Source organism: Salmo trutta, chromosome 15 (assembly GCF_901001165.1).
Source record: "Salmo trutta chromosome 15, fSalTru1.1, whole genome shotgun sequence".
Lineage (NCBI taxonomy): Eukaryota > Metazoa > Chordata > Actinopteri > Salmoniformes > Salmonidae > Salmo > Salmo trutta.
This window is the reverse complement of record NC_042971.1, coordinates 15,644,397-15,665,610: the sequence shown is the minus strand read 5'-3', so window position 1 is coordinate 15,665,610 and position 21,214 is coordinate 15,644,397. Positions and strand designations below refer to the sequence as shown.

Below are 21,214 nucleotides of genomic sequence, written 5' to 3'. Positions count from 1 at the left end.
GTGAGATAGGTTCAAGACACGCGCCTGAACTCCGGAAAGGGTGTGTCAACATGCTGACATGTCTAAGCCTTTATATACTCAGGCATGAACGAATCCACATATTTTCAGAAATGATTCATATCTCTGTAATCATTACCTGACCTGATTTATTTCAATAGATATCCTTACATGATATGTGAATCAATGTGGATCATGGATATTTTAATGTTTCATCATTGTATGTCTGATCGAAAATAGGCTAAATCTGATTTATGAAATGTCCATCACCCAAATTATTTTGCCTTGTTCAGGCGTCGGAAATCAACGCACTTCTTCACATGAAGGTGACATATCTGAGCATACATTTGCATCATATTCAGTAGTAGGCTACACAAGGCACAAAAAGGCAACCTATTTCATCCAAGTTGCTACTTCCAAAGCACATCTGCTTTTTCTATTTAAATAAATGCAGTATAGCAAATTCAGAGTACCAATCCCAACACTAGAAAAAAAATGCCTGGAATGTAAAATATCGTTATTAACCGGTTCCCATGCTTCTAAAATAACGGTTCTGTTCCCGGAACAATATGGATCCCTTTCTTTTCAGCTTCAGTTTCTGTTCCTAGAAAATAATATATATTTTCCGGTTTTCAGTTCTGTTCCCTGAACCGGTAGCAACCCCTGCTAGTTACCACTTAATTTAAGGTTAGGCATAAGCTTGACAGTGTGGTTAAGGTTAGGTTTAAAATCAGATTGTAAGAAGGGAAATTCTTGAAGTAGGCGGGTTTAGAATTTTGTGGCTGGGGTAAATAGTGACAACTTTTATCCAGAGGGAATAAAACATTATAGTGTCTGAAAGATTTATATGGATTTAATATTTGTCAAATTATTGAGCATGTCCTCAAAACTCAAACAAACATTACATTGTCCTTATTTAGTATATCAAAATCCTGAGAAGATATGCTATATAGGCCTACTGTTAGTGCTTGTCAACATATAGAGAAAATAAAATGTCCACATAGACCTATCTCAGGATATCAAATGAGTCCATATCCGGCCATACCATCTATGATATCCGGAGGGAATTCAAAAATGATATGTTCATGAAAGAAAAATATGGATTTCATATTTGTCATTATTGAGCATGTGATGATAACTCAGAAAATATTCAGAAATCATACTTATTTTCAGCATATCAAAAAGAATCGCAAGATCCGGATATGGACCTCAGCCAAGAGATGCATATCTTGACTCAATATAGCTTCTTATCTTGAGAATACAGTTGATATTTGTCAACATGAAGAGTGAAAATAGGATGTCACACATCTCTGGATATCGAATGAGTCCATATCCGGCCATAGGAAAGTGCCATGTGTGATATTTGGATTAATCCCCAAATCATATACATTCCAAAATCATGGGCATTATTTTGGAGTTGGCCTCTCACTTTGCTGCTCTAACAGCTTCCACTCTTCTGGGAAGGCTTTCCACTAGATGTTGGAACATTGCTGTGCGAACTTGCTTCCATTCAGCTTCAAGAGCATTCGTGAGGTCGGGTGATCCGACCTGGCTCGCAGTCGGTGTTCCAATTCATCCCCAAAGGTGTTCGATGGGGTTGAGGTCGGGGCTCTGTGCAGACCAGTCAAGTTCTTCCACACCGATCTTAACAAACCATTTATGTATGGACCTTGCTTTGGTTGATTGAGACTGCTGCCTTATCTAAAAATGTATGTTGTGTAACATTGTACAGCCTGATGGGAGACCTACTTCCTTGTTCTCACCCTCGAAGGCAGGCTATGTTACTGTGTACTGTCTATCCGAGATTTCTAAATAATTAGCTATAATGGCTGCTTCTGATGATTCCTCTTTCCAAGATAAGCTGGACGACGAAACATTTTTAGATTGTCTTTCACATAAGAACATACAGCCCTATTTATTTGAGCTGGAATAAACTGAAAAGGAGTTGAGACAGCGAGGGAAAAATAATTGCGAGACCAGCAAGCAGTGGCACCAGCCAAGACCAGCTGGACCAGGAGTTGTTTTGCTGTCTGTAACTAGTTAGCAATATAAGGTATCTTTTAACCTAGGCAGTGTTGTACAGTACAATTTGGTGATCGTTTCGGCCACAACGGGAAATGCTAGTACCACTACAAACCAAGCTATTCAAGTTAAGCTAGTTAGCTAGCTGTGTTTGCTATACCTAAAATGTACTGTAGTCTAACTTTATAGGTAACTAGCTAACTAACCTAGCTAGCCTCAGTGCTTCACGTTAGGAGCAAAGCTCAAGTATAGGTAGCTGTGTCCTGGACTGGTCTCGGAGTAATGGCTGTGTCGAAAGGAATGGGTGTGTCAAAGTTTCATTCCAACCCTAATTTAGCGCACCTGATATTAATCATTTTCTTGTCATAAGCTGAATCAGGTTAGTTACAACTGGGGTTGGATTGAAAACCTACAGGAGGGTAGCTCTCCGGAAACAGGGTTGGAGAGCCCTGGGTTAGACGCTCTTGACTGAACGGTGTTGTCTATGCCAATGAAAGTGTTCCCATTGGTCAACTTTTTCCACATTTAACTACAGTACAGCCTTATTCTAAAATGGATGAGAGAAAAAAAGTGTGCATCAATCTACACACAGTACTCCATAATGACAAAGCGAAACCGGTTTTTAGGAATTTTTGCAAATGTACTAGAAAAAAAAGAAAAAAAGAACTTATTTAGATAAGTATTCAGACCCTTTGCTATGAGTCTCGAAATTTAGCTCAGGTGCATCCTGTTTCTATTGATCATCCTTGAGATGTTTCTTCAACTTGATTGGAGTCCACCTGTGGTAAATTCAATTGATTGGACATGATTTGGAAAGGCACACCTGTCTATATAAGGTCCAACCGTTGACAGTGCACGCCAGAGCAAAAACCAAGCCATGAGGTTGAATGAATTGTCCATAGAGCTCCGAGGCAGAGATCGTGGGAAGGGTACCAAAACATTTCTGCAGCATTGAAGGTCCCCAAGAACATGCCAATAGAATGTTGGAACCACCATACTGAGCAATCGGGGGAGAAGGGCCTTGGTCAGGGAGTTTACCAAGAACATGATGGTAACTCTGACAGAGCTCCAGAGTTCCTTTGTGGAGATTGACCAAGAAAAATGGTGATATGACCCACTGGCCAGGAATCCAGAGGCAGTTGAGGGTCCACTATCATTACTACTTGGCCAGTGTCCAGGCTGGCTGTATTTCTCCGCAATTCCCTCTGTGCTGTAGGCTTGGTAGGTAATCCCGAATGAATTGGGCCCAGAAATGGTCAGCCAAGATCTGGCTGTGCCTCCACCAGCATCTGCCGATGAGGTTGGTATCAGTATACATGGCTTGAGGAAGTAATGCATCTCGGCGTCCCATCAAGAGCAGATTCGGTGTGACCGGATCTAGGTCAGCGATGTCTGCAGAGAGATATCCCAAGGGTTTGGAGTTCAGTATCCCTTCCACCTCTATCAGGATGGTCCACAAGACTGTTTCGGTCACATTTTGGTCACCTAGAACAACTCGTAGCGCTGTCTTCACCGATTTGACCTCTTGCTCCCATGTTCCTCCGAAATGAGGAGCTCCTAGAGTGTTGAATTTGAAGGAGATTTGTTGAGCCTATGCCTTCACTATGGTGAATAACTAAAATACTACAGAAATAGACTACGGAAAACGAAGAAACAGCACTTCAAAAATCAGCTCAATGTAATTGAAGAATCCATAGAATCTAACAACCTCTGGGAAATTTGGAACACACTAAACAAACAACAACACAGAAAGTTATCTATCCAAAACAGAGATGTATGGATAAACCACTTATCCAATCTTTTTGGCTCTATAACAAAGAACAAACAGCAAAAGCATGTACAAGATCAAATACACATCTTAGAATCAACTATTAAAGACTACCAGAACCCATTGGATTCTCCAATTACATTGAATGAACTACAGGACAAAATACAAACCCGCTTACCCAAAAAGGCCTGTGGTGTTGATGGTATCTTAAATTAAATGATAAAATATACAGACCACAAATTCCAATTCGTTATACTTAAACTCTTTAACATAATCCTCAGCTCTGGAATCTTCCCCAATATTTGGAACCAAGGACTGATCACCCCAATCAACAAAAGTGTATACAAATATGACACCAATAACTACTGTGGGATATGCGTTAACAGCAACCTTGGGAACATCCTCTGCAGGAGCATTAACAGCAGACTTGTATATTTCCTCAGTGAAAACAATGTACTGAGCAAATGTCCGTACAACTGACCACGTATTCACCCTGCACACCCTAATTGACAAACAAACCAAAACAAAGGCAAAGTCTTCATGCTTTGTTGCTTTAAAAAAAGCTTTTGACTCAATTTGGCATGAGGGTCTGCTAGACAAATTGATTGAAAGTGGTGTTGGGGGAAAAACATACAACATGATTAAATCCATGTACACAAACAAGTGTGCGGTTAAAATTTCCACAATGACATATGGTGAGACAGGGTGCAGCTTGAGCCCCACCCTCTTCTCTATATATATATATATATATATATATATATATATATATATATATATATATATATATATATATATATATATATATGTATATGATGGAGATTTCAGGGTTTTTGGTGGTTTTCCTAAGCCAGAATTCCGACATGGCTAAGACATCCAGGTTGGCAGAGTGTGCTAAAGCAGTGAGTAAAACAAACTTAGGGAGGAGGCTTCTAATGTTAACATGCATGAAACCAAGGCTTTTACGGTTACAGAAGTCAACAAATGAGAGCCCCTGGGGAGTGGGAGTGGAGCTAGGCACTGCAGGACCTGGATTAACCTCCACATCACCAGAGAAACAGGAGAAGTAGGATAAGGGTACGGCTAAAGGCTATACGAACTGGCCGTCTAGCACGTTCGGAACAGAGAGTAAAAGGAGCAGGTTTCTGGGCACGATAGCATAGATTCAAGGCAAAGTGTACAGACAAAGGTAAGGTAGGATGTGAGTACATTGGAGGTAAACCTAGGCATTGAGTAATGATGAGAGAAATATAGTCTCTAGAGACGTTTAAACCAGGTGATGTCATCGCATATGTAGGAGGTGGAACAACATGGTTGGTTAAGGCATATTGAGCAGGGCTAGAGGCTCTACAGTGAAATAAGACAATAATCACTAACCAGGACAGTAATGGACAAGGCATATTGATATTAGAGAGAGGCATGCGTAGCCAAGTGAACACATGGGTCCAGTGAGTGGTTGGGCTGACTGTGGACACGGCGATTCAGACAGTTAGTAGGCCGGGGCTAAATAAGCTAGCAGTTAGCATACCAGGGCTAGCAAGCTAGCAGTTAGCAGACCGGGTTAGCAAGCAAGCAGTTGGCAGACCGGGGCTAGCAGTTAGCAGGCCGGGTTAGCAAGCAAGCAGTTGGCAGACCGGGGCTAGCAGTTAGCAGACCGGGGCAGGCAGGCTAGCAGTTAGCAGACCGGGGCAGGCAAGCTAGCAGTTAGCAGACCGGGGCAGGCAAGCTAGCAGTTAGCAGACCGGGGCAGGCAAGCTAGCAGTTAGCAGACCGGGGCAGGCAAGCTAGCAGTTAGCAGACCGGGGCAAGCAAGCTAGCAGGTAACAGACCGGGGCTAGCAAGTTAGCCTTTGGGGGACATCGCGATGGGGGTAAGTCTGTTTTTGCCTCTTCGTGAGGTGATGTCGATAGACCAGTCGTGAAATTAGTTGGGTTCCAAGTACCTCTAGGTAGCTAGTAGGCCGCGGTTAGCAGAATGGGCCTTCAGCGGACGTCGCGCCTGAGGGGCCTGTTGGAATCCTCGGGCAGATTATATCGGTATTCCAGTCGTAGAGGATCAGCGGGGTTCCGTGCCCCGTACCAGCAGTAGAAGGGGTCCGGATATTGTAGCCCAGGAGTGGGCTTCGGTGGTAGCACAGGAGCCCTGGCTGGGCTAGCTTCAGGCTAATTGGTGCTTGCTCCGGGATGGAAATGCTAGCCAGGAGTAGTCACCGAGGATTGCGGTTAGCTAGTTGCGAAGATCCAGATGAAAATGTTCAGAGTTTGCGGTAGGAATCCGGGGATATGGGGAAAAAATATTATAATATGTCCGTTATGCTCTGGTTTGAGTCACGTTGTTCGAACTGGTGAGAGCTTTCCAAGCTAAAGGTTGGCTGATGACCGCTAGCAATGGTTTGCTGACTGATAGCTGGTAGGTAGTTAGCTTTCTAGCTTCAGTTGAGGGATTCCAGATCCGAAGTAAATAGAAATACTTTAGAAAAAAACCCAGATCCACGACACATTGGGTGAGGCGGGTTGCAGGAGAGTATTACGAAGTTTTGAGGTTTAGGAAAATATTCTAAAAAGATATGCGAAGAAAAATATGTAAAAAGATATATACAAGGGACACGACAGGACAAAGACGTCTGACTGCTACGCCGTCTTGGATTTCTATGCCATCAAATGGCATATAACATTCAACATACCAGTTCGGATCTGGTTAAAAATAGTTGATTCAGTTATAGAACCCATTGCCCTTTTTGCCTGTGAGGTCTGATGTCTGCTCACCAACCAAGAATTCACGAAATGGGACAAACACCATATTGAGACTTTCCATGCAGAATTCTGCAAAAATGTGCAATGTAAAACACCAAATAATGCATGCAGAGCAGAATTAGGCTGATACCCGCTAATGATCAAAAACCAGAAAAGAGACATTAAATTATTTTACCACCTAAAAGGAAGCAATTCCCAAACCTTCCATAACAAAGCCATCACCTACAAAGAGATGAACCTGGAGAAGAGTCCCCTAAGCAAGCTGGTCCTGAGGCTCTGTTCACAAACAGACCCCACAGAACCCCAGGACAGCAACACAATTGGACCCAACCAAATCATGAGAAGAAAAAAAAAGATGATTACTTGACACATTGGAAAGAATTAACAAAAAAAACGTCGCAAACTAGAATGCTATTTGGCCCTAAACAGAGAGTACACAGTATTCTGCATACCTGACCATTGTGACTGACCCAAACTTAAGGAAAGCTTTGACTATGTACAGACTCAGTGAACATAGCCTTGCTATTGAGAGAGGCCGCCATAGGCAGACCTGGCTCTCAAGCGAAGACAGGCTATGTGCGCACTGCCCATGAGGTGGAAACTGAGCCTCACTTCCTAACATCCTGCCAAATGTATGACCATATTAGAGAGACATATTTTCCTCAGATTACACAGACCCACAAAGAATTAAAAAAAACAAATCCAATTGTGATCAACTCCCATATCTATTGGGTGAAATACCAGTGTGCCATCACAACAGCAAGATGTGTGACTTGTTGCCACAAGAAAAGTGCAAACAGTGAGGAACAAACACCATTGTAAATACAACCCACATTTATGTTTATTTATTTTCCCTTTTGTACTTATTTTTATTTGCACATTGTTATAACACTGTACATAGCCATAATATGACATTTGAAATGTCTCTATTCCTTTGGAACTTTTGTGAGTGTGATGTTTACTGTACATTTTTTGTTTATTTCACTTTTGTTTAACCCTTTCACATGTACCATCACATGGGTGTGATCATTCTACAGTGGTCCCTGTAGGGTATGATCACACCGGTGTGATTAGAATGCTTATTTAGAACGGCCAGTTTCGAATGACACAACAATCAGCATTTGAGCTGGCCACATTGTTTTTTTCAGAAACATTTTGCACAAACACAGTCCTTACAAAGTTGTGTCCAGAATGTGAGCAGTTTAGTTTTGGATGCAATGTTCAGACATTTACAGAAGTATCTACAGCATAAAACAATCATCCAAACTGGAAAAAATGTAGGCTACATTTGTCAAATCAAAATCAAATCAAATCAAATGTATTTATATAGCCCTTCATACATCAGCTGAAATCTCAAAGTGCTGTACAGAAACCCAGCCTAATACCCCCAAACAGCAAGCAATGCATGTGAAAGAAGCACGGTGGCTAGGAAAAACTCCCTAGGAAAAACTCCCTAGAAAGGCAAAAAACCTAGGAAGAAACCTAGAGAGGAACCAGGCTATGAGGGGTGGCCAGTCCTCTTCTGGCTGTGCCGGGTGGATATTATAACAGAACATGGTCAAATAATAATCATAGTAGTTGTCGAGGGTGCAACAAGCACGTCCGGTGAACAGGTCAGGGTTCCATAGCCGCATGCAGAACAGTTGAAACTGGAGCAGCAGCATGGCCAGGTGGACTGGGGACAGCAAGGAGTCATCATGCCAGGTAGTCCTGAGGCATGGTCCTAGGGCTCAGGTCCTCCGAGAGAAAGAAAGAAAGAAAGAGAGAAAGAGAGAATTAGAGAGAGCATATATAAATTCACACAGGACACCGGATAAGACAAGAGAAATACTCCAGATGTAACAGACTGACCCTAGCCCCCGACACATAAACTACTGCAGCATAAATACTGGAGGCTGAGACAGGAGGGATCAGAAGACACTGTGGCCCCATCCGATGATACCCCCGGACAGGGCCAAACAGGCAGGAAATAACCCCACCCACTTTGCCAAAGCACAGCTTTGTCCTAGCGCTAACTGAGGAAAGATTGACTAAACACAAACCGGTCATATTTGTATTACTCTCAGCTGACAAACTACAAAATGAATTAGCTAATAGAAATTACTATTTATAATTAATCACATCACGTGTGAGCTCACCATTGATCGAAATAATTGAGTAAAACACTTTAGAAATCGAAAGTAATCCGACGATGGGTAGTTTCTGCTCGCTGCCATGCTTTTTTCTCTCACAGAAACCAAAGATAATAAGAGAAGACAAGATGAGTTTGGTCTGTTTATAGTATGCATGTTGAAGGGGGTGTGTTGTCTACCATCGTTCACATCCCACCATTCATTTCCGGAAGTTCTCAAAAAATGAGTGAACCCTTACTCACCTCATTTATAACATCTTTGGTCCGACAGACAATTACGTGAAACCCAGAATGCATTGTATGTCAACAAACATGGCTCCACACACAGCTGGAATTTGCTTAGCTCATCATAATCAGTACAACCTTCAAAAAAGTATTTTACACACATAATATGTACCCATTACAATCTATGCAAGAATCGAAATGCGTGATTTGTCACCGGTAATTGAAAACACGTGAATAAAACAGTAAATATATAAGTAATTACCACACAAAACATTTTCTGATAGTGATTTATTGATACAAGTGGCGCGTGCCGGGCAGTCAGTCACATAACATCTCACAGTGTTGTTTATGTATGTAGCTAGTGAGCTAAGCTGTAGCATTAGCAATGTCTTTCAAAAGGAGACCACTCACAAATGCAGATATTCTGGATATTTTTTTCAATTCTATGAAAGTCAGGAATCAGATTCTGAGAGTGAGGAGCTTCCCCCCAACCTTGTAGCCATTGAGAACCCTGAATCTGAGGACTCCTTGTCCACTGACGAAGTCCCAGGTCCCTTTTGAAGATGCTGGTGGTGATGGAGGCAGACCGACAGTGGATGAAGTACAGGAGTTCTGTGGTCGCTGGAAGGTCGCCAGCCACTTCACCCCTCCTGGCCCTGCTGTTTGCTTTGATGAGTCCTAGTCTAGAGTGCCATTTCCATCTAAGGCAGAGGGCTTCAAGTTGTTTCTGACGGAGGAGCTGGTGGGAGACATAGAAGAGGAGACCAATCGCTATTGCTTCCCTCTCCTCGCCCCTACCTGGGCTCGAACCAGGGACCCTCTGCACACATCGAGTGAGGGGAAACTTGCTAAATGGGTGACAACCACATTTAGTGAGATGTATACCTTCCTGCTGACAGTCCTTCTCATGGTGATAGTAAAGAAGAACTCCCTAAGAGAATACTGGAGCACAGATCCTATGTTTGCCACCCTCTTTTCCCAAGACCGCTTCCCAGTACTGATGCGATGCCTGCATTTCGTCAACAATGCTACTGCCATCCTAAGTGACCCATTATACAAAATAAGAAATGTTCTTACCAGCCTGACATCAGCATTTGGTTAGGTCTTTGTGCCATACAAGAACCTATGCATTGATGAGTACCTGATGCTAGGGAAAGGTAGGCTGGCGATGCGTAAATATATTCCCTCCAAAAGGCACAGGTTTGGGGTCAAGTTCTTTGTCATGTGCGACGTGAAGACAGGATTCTGTCCAGGACATTATAGTTTACACAGGGTCCACCACTGACATCCAACATTATGAGGGGCTTGGGGTGTCCGAGTCCGTGGTGATGACCATGCTGGCTCCTCATCTCAGCAAGGGACACACTTTGTATGTGGACAATTGTTACTGCAGTCCCACACTCTTCCAGCATCTGCTCTCCAACAGCACAGGGGCCTGTGGGACAGTCAGGTCGAACAGGAAGAGGATGCCGGCATTCGGATGCAGGAAGATGCAGAGAGGGGAGGTGGAGTTCAAGGAGAACGGTCAACAGCTGGCAGTAAAGTGGCATGACAAACGAGACGTCCATGTCCTCTCCACTGTCCATACAGCAACCATGTCGGCCACAGGGAAGGTGGACCACCTGATGGGAGAGAGAAAAATCAAACCAGACTGTGTACTTGACTATAACCTCAACATGGGGGTAGTGGATAAGGCGGACATGATAAACAGCTTTGTGGAATGCACTCGGAAAACGACCAAGTGGTATAAGAAGATATTTTTCCATCTGATCGACACTGCTGCCCTCAATGGCCACATAGTTCACCACCAACTAACAGGTGAGATGATTACTGAACATGGTATTTTTTGTAATTGGACATACATTTCACATGCAAATCACATATAGATACTATTAACCTAATAAGGCACTTACTTTGATAGAAACGCAGCCTGGATTTGAACCAGGGTGTCTGTAGGGATGCCTCTAGCACTGAGATGCTGTGCCTTAGACCGCAGCGCCACTTGGGAGTCATAAGGCCAGGGTAGCTTTAAAATACAACACAAGCTAATACTTCTCTGATGCTATTAGCATTGTTTTACAGAGCTAATAGAAGAATGTAGCTAGCTACATAAGCACGATTGAATATAACACCATAAAGGTTATGAAATGAGTAACGTTACCTCGCGTGTCCACGGTTATAAGGAATATACACAAATATACTATGCTCCATACATAGAGTGAGCTACAGTAGAAACGACATACAGAAACTATTATAACGTAATAAGGCACTTTGATAGAAACGCACACATTAACAAAGTTGTTAATGGTAACGAAAACAATGACTGCGATGCGGGCAAAAGACGGAAAATGTGAAGACGTGTGCAGATCCTGTTCTGACGGGACATGCGCAAATGTCTGCAGACTTGAACTGCGCAAATAATTTGCGAAGTGGTTGGGGAATTTTTTTCCGGGTCAGAAATGTCAACAACAACAAAAAATATTATCCGCAAAAGTAAAAATGGCTACTTTTGTGTGAATGAATGAGGCGGAACACACCTCAATTCAAACTGTTTTTAGAAAATACAAAACTTGTTAGAAATAATTTGAAATTGACAAGTTGAAAACAGCCTATAAATAAAAACAGGCTTGCGTGCCTTTGGTTTGAGGGCAGCGCGGATTAAATGTACTGTTGCGTAACGATCACATTCTGGAATGGAGAGAACGTTCTAACGTCACGTGCATAAAAAAACTCACGCTGGGGCGACCGTTAGAGATATTTGGAACTCACACTTGAAAGGTTAATATTTATTTCACTTGCTTTGGCAATGTAAACATATGTTTCCCATGCCAATAAAGCCGTTTGAATTGAATTGAATGGAGGGATAAAGGAAGAGGAGAGCGTGGAGGGAGAGGTAGAGCACACCCAAGAGGGGAGCCTACGTTTCCATGGATTGTCTCTGCCCCAAGTACCACCATTCACCCTTGTGCCACACCGCCTAGGCCTAAAGTGACAGAGGCAGGAGTTTTGGAGTTGTTTTTAAAAGTGGTAGTAATTTATTTCTGTTCCTGTGCTTGTAATGAATTACAACAAGAACATTAGTGGGGTTGACCAACAGGAGCTATTTACAAGGATGCACAGGTGGAAAATGGTGGAAGTATGTGTTTTGGGGGATGCTCAACATTGACATCGTAAATGTGTACATTGTTTTGGAGACCCTGCAAAGGCCCCCTCCCAGAAACCTGCAGGCGCTGGTCCCTGAAGGCATTCAAATGCAGCTTGTGCATTCACTTTGTGATGTGGCAGAAAGAGGGGAAGCAAAAGTGTGGACCAGGGTGTGTGGACGGAGTTGTAGCTCATTTGAAAGCAGCTGAAGTTTGAAGGGTGCCATAGAGGGTGTGTGTGGTGTGCATTCAGAGTGGACGCAGGGCAAAGACTGGGAGATGTGTAGAAACCTCCTTTGGGCGCTCTAGGTGTTCTGTGCCACTTTACAGGATGGGGCCATGCTTCCAGAAGTTCCATGACATGTTGTAGGCTAAATGCAAACACTAAAGTCACCGTGTGAAATATGAATTTGTCCTACAAATATTTTGTCTCTGACCAGTTGTGTTTTGTATCTTCTCTCTTTATTCAGTCTCTATCTAATACTCGTTGCATTCACTGAATTGTTGTCAAAGCGGGCTACTATTATAACATTTTGTGTCAGGCCTAGTCTGCACTAAATCTTATTGAGAGAGGTTACCTACATTTTGAAATAGTCTCAAAATAGTATTTAGCATTTTTACAGAAGAATCGTTGTCAATCAAATAGCCTGCGTGGGTTTTGAAATACTTTCTGAATATTGTCCTTTGGTCACATTTTGGATAATCTTTTAAACGTGTGTGTGTGTGTGTGTGTGTGTGTGTGTGTGTATATGTGTGTGTATGTATGTGTGTGTGTGTGTGTGTGTGTGTGTGTGTGTGTGTGTGTGTGTGTGTGTGTGTGTGTGTGTATATATATATGTATATATTCTGAGTGAGTAATTTAGTCAAATTGACTCATTTCAATACACTAGGGTTTTTTGTTGTTGGGTGTTAATCCTTTTTCGATAGTGAGTGAATACAAAATGGAAGACAAAATGACTGTTCTTCCTATTGACATGAATGTGGTGTTCATGATTTTTTTTTAGCTTAATTAAATTGATTTACATATGGTGTTTCTATTCAAAGAAAAAATGTATATTTTCAGTAGCCAATATATTGCCTACCTAAAACCATAATTTAATACATTTTAAGTCCTTCAAAATATAAACTACATATCTTGATGGTAGAAAGTAGAATAGACACTAGATATTGGCTACTGTGGGTGGGGTCACAGTAATTCAAAGAATAGTGATAAAGGAAATGAAAAATGCTAGGCAGAGCATGCCCAGAGTGAAATTGGAGTAGAAGAGAAGGCAAACCATTTTTTTTAATCTGCTGAAATTATGCTCTGCTCCTCGCTCCACACTCGCCCACCTACATGCTCTGGTATTCAAAAGCAGCCCACTCATGTCAATGGATAGAATCAGTGTATGAACTGCTGCAGCAACCGTTACAAGGTCTGACAAGCTGCATAACAAAAGATGTCTATATAGACAAAAGAACAATTAAGTCATTCAAACAAGATAAGTCGTTCAAACGACTTAGTATCTTGTTTGAACAACATATTATCTAATTTGAAGAATTTAGTAAAAACATTTTTTTACTAAGTTGCTCAAACGAGATACTAACTAAATAATTCCAAGAGTCTAAGTGACTTTTTTTTTGCCTTGGGCTTCAGGGCTTCCATAAGAAAGTTCAGGGAATCCTCCTCTTTTAACAGTTGCCATCAAAAAAGCTTTCAAAGGTGTTTTTTTCTCCCTCGAATGCATTCATAATGTTATAGGCTACAATAACTGGGCATGCATATTTCTCTCCATCTCCCACTCGCAATTTGAATACACCTTGAGAGGAATATTATTTTCTCGCACAGAATGTGACAGGCTGAACAGTTGAATAGGTCAACTATTCTACCATGGAGTTTTCTGATTCCGCTGTTGCTTACCCGTGTTGTTGGCTGTGGAAAATGTTGTGTGGACAACAAGTGAAAGGTTTCAGCTCTGCCTGGCTCTCATTTGGATCACAGGTACCAGGTCCCGGAACAATTTAACCCCTGGGGCTTACTGGATCACAGCTCATAATAAATACTGGAAAGGTCACACACTACATTATCCTGCTCTGGAATGGTTCAGAGCTGTGTTCTTGTCAACTCAAGTAACACCTAGAGAATGTGGAAAAAATATGACTGAAAATAGGACCGGTGTGCTGCAGAGATGGAAGGGAGCAATCGGTCGGGCCTCCCTGTTGGGACCTCCATAGGTGAAAGGGGTTGTGGGATGTATGTTCTAGCAGTGTGTTGTGAGGAATGAGTTAACATTAGGCTATGACAGAAATCTGGAAAGGTGAAGTCTGAGGCTTGAGTGGGTTGTCTCTGCATTATCTCAGCCTGGGGAGGGTGTGTGTTTGTGCATGATCATGCCCTTTATCCATCTTCACTGATTCACTTGACAGGATGATAGATTGACACAACAGTTTCACTGTGAGTTCATCCCAGCCCGAGGGCCAATGTTAAGTTGAAAGAAAAATGATACAGTATAAGCCTGTTTGTATTAATGCAAAATGTACTGTAGTATTTTTCACTTGTATCAGTACACGAAGAGTACGGTAGTGTATTATTTACTCTCTAATTGGACTTGTGAATTGGAGATGTCCCCTACTGGAATCTGACTGGCCGTAGACAACCATTGCGTGTACAAGCCAGATGCTCTTCCATGGAACTTTCTTTCAGCTGAGCTCCAACAGCATTAGAACATGCCCCAGATGGAGACATCTGCTGAGTAAACTTTTCCTGATTTCTCAGTCAGAAACCTTTTACTATGCTCTCCAAAGTAAACTCCTACCTGCACACGTTGTCCTCCGTCCTTTCAATACCAATGGTGGCAATAATTACATCATATTCTTTGTAGCGGTGGCAAGGCAACAGTTTAGCAGCCGCTGCTAAATTAATATAGGGGGAAACCTTGCCAATGGTCAGAACTGCAGGACTAACCCATGACTGGCCAAACTGGGAGTGGGAGGTCAGAAGAACTAGAGGCGGGAGTGATGCGTGGCATGATGCTGCTGAATTCACAGTACACAGTATTCACTTACTCAGCAATTCCACATCTACACACTAGTTCGGACATTTGGTAAATACCATTTAGTTATGGTAAGCTGCTCTCTAACTAAATATCTGCCTTTGTCATGAATGTATCAAATTCCACAATTGCTTTACAAAAAGTCATTTTGTTTTTTCATCTGTTAAATTTTTCAAAGACTGCCACAGTCAGCTACATAGTGCTTTAGCTAGAACTTCTAGTTCCTCCTCCGCTCCTCTTTCTCATAGCATATGTCATTGTCCCGGATGGATCTCTTCTTCTGGGAAGTGACTGTTACTCTCCGTTGATCACAAATATGTTGTTGGACTCATCTGGAAAGGCTCAAGGGATTGGTTTTATTTAGATAAAAACGACTGTCTGCCAAAACATAGCATATTCTGCACATATAAATCTATCCATACATTCTGCCCCCTATCAGTGTTTCACTTTCAAAAGTATAGCATAGTACTAAACAATTTCAAGCATAATGTAAGACTAGTGACAAATATTTAAGAATGTTTAAATCTATTGTCTCAACTTTGTCAAAACCTGACACAATCACTTAGAAATTAGGCTAGTCTTATTCTTCTCCAGATGCTTAGTATGCTTCAAGCGAGGTATTTTTTGACAGTTAGGTATCACACTGTGTTTCAGCAGTTCGTTGGCGATAATCCAAAAATTAGAGTTGGATTAAGGAGAAGCTAGGGGGGTAGTGGTTCAGACGGCGTGTGAAGTGAGCTGTGCTTAATTAGACAGACCTGCGTTAAACAGCCCTCACTGAGGAGTGCTGTGGTGAAGCAGCTGGGGAGAGTTTAGACCCTCTGTGCAATGCTGCTTTACACCCTGTATAACCTCCCTGTAATCTCTCTCTCTCTCTCTCTGAACGATGTCACGTGTGTCTATGTCAACAGTATTTGGGATTTTATACAGGAAAGAGAAAGTGGAAAATGTTGTTTTGTCTTTAGTCGAAATACTATTTTTATCAATCAATTGCTGTAATTTCTCCGTATGTTATGAGCCAGACAGGTTTACAGACTAGTTAACCATTAGGGAAGCAGATGTGACCGCTTTTTAATAATACACTCTGCCCTGTCCCCTAACCCAGACATACAGTAGTTGGTAACCAGACCTTTTACATTGAACATTTTAAGTCATTTAGCAGACATTCTTATCCAGAGCGACTTACAGGTGCAATTAATGTTAAGTGCCTTGCTCAAGGGCACATTGACAGATTTCTAGCCTAGTCGGCTCGGGGTTTGAACCACCGACTTTTCGGTTACTGGCCCAATGCTCTTAACCGCTAGGCTACCTGCCGCCTTTTAGCAGGGAATTTGTGAGTCTTCTCCTCCAGTGCTCTGCTACAGATGTAAGATTTTAATTTGAGTCCGTTTGCTACAGCAGGAAAATCATCCTGCAGCAACAGGAAATGGGAATCATATGGATTATAATGAATGGACATTGTTATAGGGATTGACCAATTTTTCATAAGGGGAAAATCAAGTCTGAGATTTCAAAGTGGACATTTCCAACTCTTTTTAAACCTCAAATACACTACAAGTTAAAAAGGTCCTGCGCTGCAAGAAAGTTCTCCTGCAACAGGGTGATCAAATTAAGATCCTATGATCAACGAAAAGACTGATTTATAGATTCACCCTATGAGTCATAATTTCTCATTAGTCATGTGGCGGGCCAGCCCTCAGTTTTGCTTTTGCAGCCATTTTTAGACTCGGATGACAAACCACCAGACCGCACAGGGCCTCCCAGCTGGTGGGTAATGGCTAACAGAATAGTAAAAAGCCTGTTGGAAACTATGTACAAACAGCACCGTAAACTTTTTCATAATGAAGACATTGCCTGTTTTTTAAAAATTGTTTCAATATCACATCTCTGATAGTACAGTAGCCTAATGTAATTTGTTGTGTGGATCATTAAAATGCATATGACCAACTGACTTGCCTGTCTTAATTGCCCATGAGAGGATACATCAAGTTGTATTGAATTAAATATAATGACTAATTGATGTGATTGTATGATGTCATTGCAGGTCTTATCTACCGGTACAATGAGGAAACACCTGTTTCTCCTAGCCCTGGCTCTGGTTTGCTGCTGCTTCTGGAGCGTTCAGGCTGAAGTCTACACCTCTATAGGTAAACCTACACTAACGTTCAAAAGTTTGGGGTCACTTAGAAATGTCCTTGTTTTCCATGAAACCATACATGAAATGAGTTGCAAAATGAATAGGAAATATAGTCAAGATGTTGACATAATTGTGTCCTTCAAACTTTGCTTTCGACAAAGAATCCTCCATTTGCAGCAATTACAGCCTTGCAGACCTTTGGCATTCTAGTTGTCGATTTGTTGAGGTAATCTGAAGAGATTTCACCCCGTGCTCCCTGAAGCCCCTCCCACAATTCAAATCAAATGTATTTATATAGCCCTTCTTACATCAGCTGATATCTCAAAGTGCTGTACAGAAACCCAGCCTAAACCCCCAAACAGCAAGCAATGCAGGTGTAGAAGCACGGTGGCTAGGAAAAACTCCCTAGAAAGGCCAAAACCTAGAGAGGAACCAGGCTATGAGGGGTGGCCAGTCCTCTTCTGGCTGTGCCGGCTGGAGATTATAATAGAACATGGCCAAGATGTTCAAATGTTCATAAATGACCAGCATGGTCAAATAATAATAATCACAGTAGTTGTCGAGGGTGCAACAGGTCAGCACCTCAGGAGTAAATGTCTGTTGGCTTTTCATAGCCGATCATTGAGAGTATCTCTACCACTCCTGCTGTCTCTAGAGAGTTGAAAACAGCAGGTCTGGGACAGGTAGCGTGTCCGGTGAACAGGTCAGGGTTCCATAGCCGCAGGCAGAACAGTTGAAACTGGAGCAGCAGCACGGCCAGGTGGTATGGGAACAGCAAGGAGTCATTATGCCAGGTAGCCCTGAGGCATGGTCCTAGGGCTCAGGTCCTCTGAAAGAGGGAATTAGAGAGAGCATACTTAAATTCACACAGGACACCGGATAAGACAGGAGAAATACTCCAGATATAACAGACTAACCCTAGCCCCCCGACAAATAAACTACTGCAGCATAAATACTGGAGGCTGAGACAGGAGGGGTATAACCCCACGTCACAGGCAGGATATAACCCCACCCACTTTGCCAAAGCACAGCCCCCACACCACTTGAGGGATACCTTCAACCACCAACTTCCCATCCTGAGACAAGGCCGAGTATAGCCCACAAAGATCTCTGCCACGGCACAACCCAAGGGGGGGCGCCAACCCAGACAGGAAGACCACATCAGTGACTCAACCCACTCAAGTGACGCACCCCTCCTAGGGACGGCATGGAAGAGCACCAGTAGGCCAGTGACTCAGCCCCTGTAATAGGGTTAGAGGCAGAGAATCCCAGTGGAGAGAGGGGAACCGGCCAGGCAGAGACAGCAAGGGCGGTTCGTTGCTCCAGTGCCTTTCCATTCACCTTCACACTCCTGGGCCAGACTACACTCAATCATAGGACCTACTGAAGAGATGAGTCTTCAATAAAGACTTAAAGGTTGAGACCGAGTCTGCGTCGGATTGGCTTGATTGGCAAACTGCTCCCACAACAGCTCAATAGGGTTTAGATCCGGTGACTGTGCTGGCCACTCCATTATAGACAAAATACCAGCTGACTGCTTCTTCCCTAAATAGTTATTGCATAGTTTTGAGCTGTGCTTTGGGTCATTGTCCTGTTGTAGGAGGAAATTGGCTCCAATTATGCGCCACCCACAGGGTATGGCATGGCGTTGCAAAATGGAGTGACAGCCTTCCTTCTTCATGATCCCTTTTACCCTGTACAAATCTCCCACTTTAACACCACCACTAAAGCACCCCCAGACCATCACATTGCCTCCACCATGCTTGACAGATGGCGTCAAGCACTCCTCCAGCATCTTTTAATTTTTTCTGTTTTTTTGTGATCCAAACACCTCAAACTTAGATTTGTCTGGCCTTAACACTTTTTTCCAATCTTCCTCTGTCCAGTGTCTGTGTTTTTTTGTCCATCTTAATCTTTTCTTTTTATTGGCCAGTCTGAGATACTACTTTTTCTTTGCAACTCTGCCTAGAAGGCCAGCATCCCGGAGTCTCCTTTTCACTGTTGACGTTGAGACTGGTGTTTTGCGGGTACTATTTAATGAAGCTGCCAGTTGAGGACTTGTGAGGCGTCTGTTTCTCAAACTACACACTATAATGTACTTGTCATTTTGCTCAGTTGTGCACCGGGGCCTCCCACTCCTCTCTCTATTCTGGTTAGAGCCAGTTTGTGCTGTTCTGTGAAGGGAGTAGTACACAGCGTTGAACGAGATCTTCAATTTCTTGGCAATTTCTCGCATGGAATAGCCTTCATTTCTCAGAACAAGAATAGACTGATGAGTGTCAGAAGAAAGTGCTTTTGTTTCTGGCCATTTTGAGCCTGTAATAGAACCCACAAATGCTGATACTCCAGACACTCAACTAGTCTAAAGAAGGCCAGTTTTATTGCTTCTTTAATCAGTACAACAGTTTTCAGCTGTGCTAACATAATTGCAAAAGGGTTTTCTAATGATCAATTAGCCTTTTAAAATGATAAACTTGGATTAGCTAACACAACGTGCGATTGGAACACAGGAGTGATGGTTGCTGATAATGGGCCTCTGTACGTGTATGTAGATATTCCATTAATAATCAGCCGTTTCCAGCTACAATAGTCATTTACAACATTAACCTCTCTGGGGTATGTGGGACGCTAGCGTGCACTATTCAACAGCCAGTGAAATAGCAGGGCGGCAAATTCAAATCAACAAAAATCTCATAATTCAAATTTCTCCAACATACAACTATTATATCCCATTTTAAAGATAATCTTCTCGTTGATCCAACCACATTGTCTGATTTCCAAAAGGCTTTACGGCGATAGCATAACATTAGATTATGTTAGGACAGCGCCGAGACAAGAAAAACCACACAGCCATTTTCCAAGCAAGGAGAGGCGTCACAAAAACCAGAAATACAGCTAAACTTAATCACTAACCTTTGATGATCTTCATCAGATGGCACTCATAGGACTTCATGTTACACAATACATGTATGTTTTGCTCGATAAAGTTCATATTTATATCCAAAAACCCCATTTTACATTGGCGTGTAATGTTCAGAAATGTTTTGCCTCCCAAAACTTCTGGTGAATGAGCACATCAATTTACAGAAATACTCATCATAAACGTTGATAAAATATTCAACAGTTATTCAAAGAATTATAGATACACTGCTCCTTAATGCAACCGCTGTGTCAGATTTCAAAAAAGCTTTACGGCGAAAGCAAATTTTGCAATAATCTGAGTACAGCGCTCAGATATCAAAACAAGCCATACAGATACCCGCCATTTTGGAGTCAACAGAAATGACAAAAATGACATTATAAATATTCACTTACCTTTGATGATCTTCATCAGAATGCACTCCCAGGAATCCCAGTTCCACAATAAATGTTTGTTTTGTTCGATAAAGTCCATAATTTATGTCATTTTCTCACTCATCTACTTCCAGGAGCTCTTATTCTCCCCCTATTCCCAGTAGAAGCATGAAACAATGTTCTAAAGACTGTTGACATCTAGTGGAAGCCTTAGGAAGTGCAAAATGAACCCTAAGTCACTGTATACTGTATAGGCAATCACTTGAAAAACTACAAACCTCAGATTTCCACACTTCCTGGTTGGATTTTTTCTCAGGTTTTTGCCTGCCATATGAGTTCTGTTATACTCACAGACATCATTCAAACAGTTTTAGAAACTTCAGAGTGTTTTCTATTCAAATCTATATCCTACCTTCTGAGCCTGAGTAGCAGGCAGTTTTCTACGGGGACGCCTTTCATCCGGACGTCAAAATACTGTCCCCTACCCTAGAGAAGTTAACAATGTCTACACTGTATTTCTGATCAATGTGATGTTACTTTAATGGACAAAAATGCGCTTTTCTTTCAAAAACAACGACATTTCTAAGTGACCCCAAACTTTTGAATGGTATTTTATCCTCACATGCTGTATGGCTATACCATTACGCCTCTGTAGGTACCCTTTACCATTACACATCTATAAGTAGGCCTATACCATTACCCTTGTATGTCTGAC

At 42.3% G+C, this 21,214-nt stretch overlaps 1 protein-coding gene across 3 annotated transcripts in view; it reads left to right on the top strand.

Annotated features, from left to right (window-relative positions):
- Nucleotides 1–21,214, top strand: part of LOC115148545 (prolyl 4-hydroxylase subunit alpha-2) — a 40,104-nt gene that overhangs the window by 1,162 nt on the left and 17,728 nt on the right. For all 3 annotated transcript variants that reach the window (XM_029690517.1, XM_029690516.1, XM_029690515.1), the window contains exon 2: nucleotides 17,113–17,215. In XM_029690517.1, coding sequence (XP_029546377.1) covers nucleotides 17,131–17,215 — 85 coding nt within the window. In that variant the 5' untranslated portion in view covers nucleotides 17,113–17,130. The remainder of the gene's footprint in view (nucleotides 1–17,112; nucleotides 17,216–21,214) is intronic.